The sequence below is a fragment of the Condylura cristata genome, unplaced genomic scaffold (genome assembly GCF_000260355.1).
Source record: "Condylura cristata isolate star-nosed mole 26May11 unplaced genomic scaffold, ConCri1.0 scaffold00005, whole genome shotgun sequence".
Taxonomy (NCBI): domain Eukaryota; kingdom Metazoa; phylum Chordata; class Mammalia; order Eulipotyphla; family Talpidae; genus Condylura; species Condylura cristata.
In genome coordinates this window covers 38,265,436-38,273,906 of record NW_004567106.1, presented here as the reverse complement: position 1 = coordinate 38,273,906, position 8,471 = coordinate 38,265,436, and the positions used below count along the sequence as shown (strand labels likewise).

The 8,471-nt window shown below is 37.6% G+C and overlaps 1 protein-coding gene across 1 annotated transcript in view; it reads right to left on the bottom strand.

Annotated features, from left to right (window-relative positions):
* Window positions 1-7,385, bottom strand: part of PCLO (piccolo presynaptic cytomatrix protein) — a 272,220-nt gene extending 264,835 nt beyond the window's left edge. The window contains exons 1-2 of the mRNA XM_004676888.2: window positions 7,062-7,385; window positions 16-1,290 (exon numbers count right to left, since the gene is read on the bottom strand). Of these exons, the coding sequence (XP_004676945.1) occupies window positions 16-1,290; window positions 7,062-7,318 (1,532 nt within the window). The 5' untranslated portion in view covers window positions 7,319-7,385. The remainder of the gene's footprint in view (window positions 1-15; window positions 1,291-7,061) is intronic.
* Window positions 7,386-8,471: the final 1,086 nt, after the last annotated feature.

Genomic DNA, 8,471 nt, shown 5'->3' with positions numbered 1-8,471 from the left:
GTCTGCTGAGCTGAGGGTTTTGCTGGGGCAGGCTGTTGAGCTGAAGGCTTTGCTGGGGTAGGCTGCTGAGCTGAGGGTTTTGCTGGGGCAGGCTGGTGAGTTGAGGGTTTGGTTGGGGTAGGCTGCTGAGTTGGGGGTTTTGCTGGGGCAGGCTGTTGGGCTGAAGGCTTTGCTGGGGCAGGCTGTTGAGCTGAAGGCTTTGCTGGAGTAGGCTGCTGAGCTGAGGGTTTTACTAGGGCAGGTTGTTGAGCTGGAGTCTTTCCTGGCCCAGACTGCTGTACTGAAGTCTTAACAGGCCCAGGAGGCTGAGTTTGAGACTTTGGCCCAGGTTGCTGAGATGAAGGTCTCTCTGGCCCAATCTGTTGAGCTTGAGGTTTTGCAGGTCCAAGAGGCTGAGCTGGAGACTTTGGTCCAGGCTGCTGAGCCACAGGCTTTGTTACCCCTAGTGGTTGGGATGGGGGTTTTGCAGCTGGCTGCTGAGATGGGAGTTTTGCTGTCCCTGGCTGTTGAGCTTGGGGCTTCCCTGGTCCTGGTTGCTGGGCTAGAGGCTTAGTAGGCCCAGGTTGTGATGTAGAAAGTTTTTCAGGTCCAAGCTGTTGAGCTGGAACTTTTCCAGGACTTGTTTGCTGAATAGGTTTCGAAGGGCTTTGCAGTGATGGTTTAATTAATTCTCCCTTTACTGTGTCTGACTGTTTAGTTTGAGGCCTATCTGCATCCCCCTGAAGTGGCAATTTTGCCTGGTCTGTCTGAGGAGACTGGGTGAGCCCCTGAATTGGCTTTCCTGTGCCTGGAGGTTGTAATTTAGTTTTTTCTGATTGCTGAGATGTTGATTTGGGAGAGCCCTCCCGCTGAAGTGCAGCCCTCACAGGTCCTTGCTGCTTAGGAATTGACTTGGGTGACGGTTGTGATGAAGGTTTTGTGATTCCTTCAGATTTTCCTTGTTCCTTCTGAGTTGCTTTTTGTTTCTTGGCATTTTCTTCCTGGGACGCATCAGAGTCTGATATCAAATCAAAAGGATTGAATTTATTTACAACAGATGAGACAGCACTTAGAGGGTTAACCTCAGAGAAGAAACCAGGCATCATACTAGATTTGTGCTCTTCCTTAAAATCAGTTCTAGACTTTGTTTCTTTCAAGCTAATAGTGGAAGGACTCCTCCCAGGCAATCTCTGCTCTGACCTAAAAGTGTCTGTAGTTCTACTTTTACTGAGACCAGGCTGAGTTGGACGCCCAGGGTCCGGAGGTTTCCCAGGTTGCTTTGGAGGGTGACTACTGTCCAACTCTTGTTTCCTAGAAAGATATAAGAAAAAAAGAAAATAATGGAAATTATACTAATGATATATAATATTGAAAAATTATTTCTTCATCATCAAAATGATGAAGGTATATAAATTTAACTACAATCTTTTTTACATCATCTCCTACGTGATCATAACATTATGTCATTGTTCTTTATGAGCAGACTTTCAACAATGAGGTATAGAAAACAAAAAATAATGTCCTAATACAAGTGATAAAAATATTAAGATATTTAATTAAAATGTATTAATAACAAAAAAAAATCACATTTAACTTAATAGACCCTGGCCATATTTAAAGCCTAAGTAAATACATTAACTACTAAATCAAAGCAACACAATATAATAAAACCTTCCTTTTCATAGGATGTGTCACTTTTGATCAAATGTTATATTCAAAAAATATTAGTCTACTAAACACTACTAGCACTAAGAAGTAAAAATTCATTTCAAAGTTTAGGAGTTTGCTGTAATTTTTCTCCACTGGATTATAAGAAGTACATAAGTTATATAAGGCATGCAATATGACATTGGGTGAGTTTCTGATAGAGGAGGTTGCTGACATGGTACCTTTCTAGAAACTGAGAGAGGTGATAATTTATTTAATTGTACCCCATTCTATCTAAAAGGTATATCTATCAAATATTATATTATACATATTAAACTTTACAGAATGAGAATTTTAGAAACCTTGGTTACTTAAAAATTTTTGACAATTCCATCTTTCCTCTTTCTCAGGGAATAATAGTGTTACGTCATTTAGTTATTTTTCCAATTTTTACCAATTTATTTTTTGCTAATTTTTGATTTGGGTCTCTATGAAAATTAACAATAGCTGTTTAAAAGAACTTGAGATATAGCCTGGTAAGCAAACAGCAACAACTGATAGTGATCTCACTTTTGAAAACCATTGGTACTTCTCTCAGATGAAGAAACTACATAATGACCTCTTTACTGATGGTTCTTCCAATATTTATTATTGCCATTGTTAGAATATTATTAATGTTATTTATTATTAACATCAATTTTTAAATTCAACAATTAATTTGCAAGATTTCTTTTAATTTGTAAATACATATACTAGGGAGATTTTTAAAAGTTGTATTAGAAAACATGATCAATTTTAAATTACTATGGTTAAATATTAAAAGTAGCTGTTTAGCCAAAAATAACGTATATTACTTTTTTAAATGAGCCATTATTTACTAATAAAGTCACATTGATAACAACATGCAACGTTAGGATTACGAGAACACCAAATTACAAGGGTTTTTTTTTGACATATTGTTCTTTATTTTGGAAAATACTTTCTCTTAGTTAAAAAAAAAAAGGAGAAGGGAATAGATTTAATAACACAAAGTATTAGATGAAAACAAAAATGTCTATAGATTTTAATTTGGCTTATCAAGATTTACCTGCTATGGCTCAAACTATAAAACTGTAATTTCACATTGTTACTTAATGTGGATTAGTGTTTGAAATTTCCCCACTGATCGAGAATTTGAGTACAGAATAAAATGTAGAAACACAGAAACATATTTCTAAAACTAAAAGCTCAGAAAGAAAGCAAATAGCCTATAAATGAGAATGCATGTACAAAATGATTTTCTAATTAAGGACAAACAGAATTCTAGTTTGGGTAATTTCTTCCAGGAAAAATGTTACCAAAATTTAGGATATCACCAAATTTCTGAAATCTACATTAAATAGGGAATTGGAATTATTACCACACTTAATTCCAAAGTTCTAAGTTCTATTTTTAAATGCAATTGCTACATATTTCCATTTGGGGAAAATAATTGGATCCCTCTTTATAGGCCTTCCTATCTGCTCTCTTCTATATGAAGGCAGAAAAGTGATAGTAAACAAACTAAAATAGACTATTTTCAAAACTTTCCCCTGTAGCTCTTCTCATTACCCTGGAAATGTTCCATATTCAATTAGAAAACTTAAAGATCACATGGTTAGGGAATATATTATAGAAATAAGTGAGTATCCTCTAAGTATTCAAGCACTTGATTGAATTTGCTGCCTTGTACAGAAACCTACAATTCATACTTCAATCTAAAAAAACCATTCATTTTACTAAATTTTCCAGTGCTGAAAATACTACTAAAATTAATTCAATTACTGTTTTTGTGATATCAATCATGTAAGCCAGTATATGTACAAAACAAGTAAAAATTAACTTCAGGAATACCAAATATTTGGGATAACAATGTCAAGTTGAAAGCAAACTGATTGCAAACACTTCCTAAAAATACACATTGTATCATGTTATGGGATCCCCAATAAGAAAAAAACCTCCTAACTATAATGGCTACTCCACAATTTTAATTTTGCTTCAGTTGTTATAGTTACATAAATAAAAGTAAAATATAGGGATCTGGAAACAAGGGACAGAAAGGTACCATTAAGAAAATATGGTGACTCAATATAAAAAATATAAAGATACCTTAGTATCTTTTGTGGTCTCTGATGATTTTTTTTTTTTTTTTGGTTTAACAGTTGTTAGTTTAAAAAGAAGATGACTAAAATGCATTCTGTATTGTGTACTAGACTGTGAACTCCTAGACAGAGAATTTTTACCCCTTTGCATAACTAAAGTCAAACCTGCTAATGATTAGCATTAAAGTTTGACAGGTAAATTAATAAATAAATGAGTGAATGAACAGATTTTTTTCTCTAAAATTTCCTGAATTTGTTTTACTTTACATTTTTCTACAGACCTTCTGAAAAAATATGAAAACATTTCATAGTTTATTTAACTATGATTTGGCCTGCTATTCCAGGAAGAGAAAGAGTTGTGGTGTTCTCTACCCATTCTAGGAAGCCCAAAGGATGCTAAAGAAAATAATCAACTCTGTCAGAAATCTTATATGTTACTAATCAGAAGTGTTTTTCAATAAAGCACCTCTCTTGTGACATATATCTTGTTCTAACGAGTGGAAAATGTAATAAAATTGCATTTCCCTAGATCTACAATGAATCAAAAATCCAGGAGCAATTCATTTGTAACCTGTCTTATTCTACCTTGTAATATCCATGTTTTAAACATTGCTTTCATTTCATTACTGTCATCCACGGACTAGAATTTACTTTCACAGGTTAGCAGAAAAAATGTTAGATGTACAAGTAAGATTGCATGTATTCAAGTCTAAGAATGAAAATACAACTGGAATGCTAGTATTTTGTAATGTAAAACAGATATTGCATCTTAACTGATAGTGCTGAGTCACATAAAATTTTATATTAGAACTATAAGGAACTTCAAGAATAGATATTCATTTTTATACTGTAGAATACTAAGAACTAAGAGAATAAGTGATTAGTTCAATGTTATAAAAAATAATAAAAATATGGTGTCCTGACTCCTGGTAGGGGTGGGTAGGAGTTCCACTATATATCACACTAATTTCTCCAAATGCAAAACAATATACATAGATAAAAATAACTCATAATTCAATAAGTGAACATACAACTTACTTGTAACCTTCCTTGCAAGTGTCTATCACTGCAAATACTGCTATTAGTATTTTTTATATTTATAGAGTTTCTTCAAATTAAACAATAAAGGCATTCTGGTCAGTTTTTAATTGATCCTCACAATGTGCTTATAAGATAGGAAGACAAGTATCACTTTCCTTACTTAGAGGCAAGGAAACTGAACAACGTATGGTTAAAAAACATATGTAATTTTTCGTGAATCAGTAAAAATAAATGAGATAGTATCCTAGGTCACTAGGTTCTCAACCTCTATTTCCTCAAAAAAAAAAAGGCCTAATTCACACTACCTCAACTCTTAAAACTGCAAGTAATATGAATATACTCTCTAATATATACTTAATGTATATCTAAGTATCTAAATTATAATATAATTTTTCATTGGCTTCATATAAGGGTACAAAAACTAAAAAATATTACAAAACTTTTATAAAAATCTTTCAGTAAAAAATAAGAGGTCAAAAATTACTTGGATGAGGCTTTCACAAATAACTTCTCAAGCCACGGGTTGCCTATTATCAAGAGCGTTTTAAATGTATTATACCTGATACAAATATTGCACAAAATAACAGTTTGCTAAGCTGAAATAACATTTTTCAGCCACCTGTTAAGCAGAAGAAAAGTTAAGAGTTCCGAGAAATAATAGCTCATACTTTTCTTGATATTTTTAACCAGCAGCTAAACCTGTTGCTTGTGCCTCTTAGGAAAAATTGTAAAAGAGCTGACATACATTTCTAAAAACTAATGAAAGTATTATACCTCATTGCTATCCTATGAAACTCTAGTATATAAATGTTCAATTGTATCCCAAGTTTTCATCAGTAAATAAAATAATTAATATTATGTGCTGCACTGCTGAGATAATGGGTAGTAAAGCTGACACACTAAAGAAATATATTAGCATATTATGAATTTGAAAAGCAGAATATTCAACATGAAGGAAATAGTTTTTACGATTAGTGTAGTATCATCTTAAGAAAACAGGGTTTTACATATGGTGGATTTTAGGCATTTAAAATGATATGTAAAAATGGTATCAAATCAATAAAACAGTTTGCATTTCTATACTATAAATTTGATATCGTAATTATTGGTCAAAAATTACACGAATATAGTTATATGATAGTTCCTCAGTTAACATGTTTTTGTTTTACGAAGTAACTGGTAAAAATCTTTACCTATATATCCAGATCTTTCGTGTTTCTATATCTCAAATAAAAATCGTGAGTTTTCACTTATTTATAAAGCAGGAATGGTTTCAGGACCATGGACAGACAACGGCTCTCCAAGACATGTGTAAAGTTAAAGGGTTTGTTTACAATGATAAAGGCAGGGCAGGCACAGCATTATACCCTTCCATTATTCTAATTAGAAAACAACTGACTTATTAGGCTGAAGAAAAATGGAAAGCCAGAGAGAAAAATGAGTATGCTAATATTATAGATAAGCTCTTACATGCCTGTGCTAGTGGTCATTTACTTGTTTTGTTTAAAGGATGTATTAGAAACTAATTTTAAGATGACACAAATTCACATGTCCTTCCACAAATTGTAAGCCACTTTTGTATGTAAAAGAGAAATGGTTTTAAAAAACAGCAAATGTTAATTCAGAGATACATTTACAACACCTGTTCTGCTGTGACCAAACCATCTGTTTAATGTCACAGCATATTTTAAGGTCTCTTACAGAATGTGAAAGGTGTATTCATAATATACAGTCTTCCTAAAGAGCTTCTGTCTGGGCGGGAGCTGGGTTGGAGCTGGTGGGAAGGAAGGACAAATCACCTCCAGGGGAACTAAAGGTATCGTTAAGAAATATGAAGACATCATTTTATATTCTTTTAAAAAGACCAGAAATACCCGAGGACGTTTAAACAGAGACAGATAAACATCCAGCTCACACCATTTCCCAACACGTCTGTTTTATATTATAGAAGACTTCCAGATTAGTAAAACCCTGAAGGCAGGGTGTCTTTCCAAGCCATCCTAGAGGCAAAGGTTACAAAAGGCCAAAAAACACAACCTGAAATCACAGTTCCAAGAATGCAACCCTTGACTATCCCACCAGAAACTCTACAATGCATCATTTTTATCCTGCCCATCAGCAGGCTTATGATCTCTTTATCGCCACCCCATTAGGGAAAATAAAATGAACGGAAAGGACATGTATGTACTGCCGTGTTTGCACATACGGGCTGGCACATATGTGCAAAGGAGGCTATACATATATGCCTGGACATATACATCATGCTGTGCGTGCCTGTGCGAGGAAGGCGGCTCCGCAGTGGCCGAGGGAACGCTTCCCTTGGGCAGCCCCTGCGCCCTTGACATGACAGCGGCGATCTGTCTCCTCTCCTCTTCGCTCAGTTGGCTCAGATCCGCCTCCATGCCGGCCGGGAGCACGGTGTGCAGGGGGCTCCCCGCCCCGCCAGCCCCTCCTCCGGCCGCTGCCGCCGCCGCCGCGGCCGCCAGCCCCTCGGGGAGTCCTTCCCCTTCCAAGCTCGCCTCGTTGCCCATGGCTCAGGAAGACCCGGGGCTGCCGTACTCCCTCCTGGTACAGCGTCCCCGTCGGGAAGCCCGCGGCCCGAGGAGCAACCGGAACCGGGGTCCGCCGCGGGGTGTGCTGGCAGCGAAGTCCCAGGGCTTGCGACCCGGCACAGCTGTCCGGAACGGCTGGCGGGGATCAGTCCCGTTCGCAGGTGACGCCCGCGACCGGCGCCTCCTCCATGTTGGACAACGCCAGGCAACCTTTGCAGAAGACGCCTCCCCGACGCCGCCTCAGCGCCGGGAGCCGGGGAGAAGCAGATCTGAGCGGTGCCAGCCGGGCGCCGTCTGCCCCTCCCACCGAGCCCCGCCTCCTGGCCCGCGCCCTCGCAATGCGCATGCTCGTCTCAGAACAGGTGATGCTCGCGTCCGCGCCCACCTCGCTCTGCGTCGCTCGGTATCCTTCCTCACTCTCTGCACCGATTTAAAGGAACCCAGCGAGGATACAGCTAAAAATCTGGACGAAACAGGGAAGTTCCTTTCAGGCATATGACAGGCTACCTCAACTTGACTTTTACCCGACTGCATGTATAAGGGGAGTTGTGGGGTGGGAGAGGTTAGAGGAGCAGTCTCTGGTCCAGCTTTGGCTCATGGGATTTGTAGTTTCAATATTCTCTTGCTTTCTTTCTTTTTAAAGGAAGCTTTGGAAAAATCCACGGCTTCAAGTAACTGAAGATGAATAGAAGAAACTTCTGATCCCTGTGGACAAAACTTCCCAGAAGGAGGTAACACTGGACATTTACTTACCCAGAACAATTAGATTAAAATCTTATATACAGCATCAGTGAGCAGGTAAGGTTGTTGAGTAAGTCTAAGCTGTGTTGTTGCCTAAAGGTTCTGCCCAAAATTAAAGGATTATAGGAAATTGTGGTGGGCTATTGCAATAAGATCTGCGTTGTGCAACATTAAAATGTTACAGTAGCGTGAAATTTTGAAAACATGAATTCAGTCTTTCTTCTGTACAAATGTGAACAGAAAAGCCTAAAACCATAAGAGAACGTGTATAGTTATACAATTCATTAGCAACAGAGAATTATCACTCTTTCAGACCCTCTCCTCACCTATTCTTTCTCTCTCTTTCTCTTCCCCACCGTTTCTTCCCGCCCTTCTTTACCCCTCTCCTTAC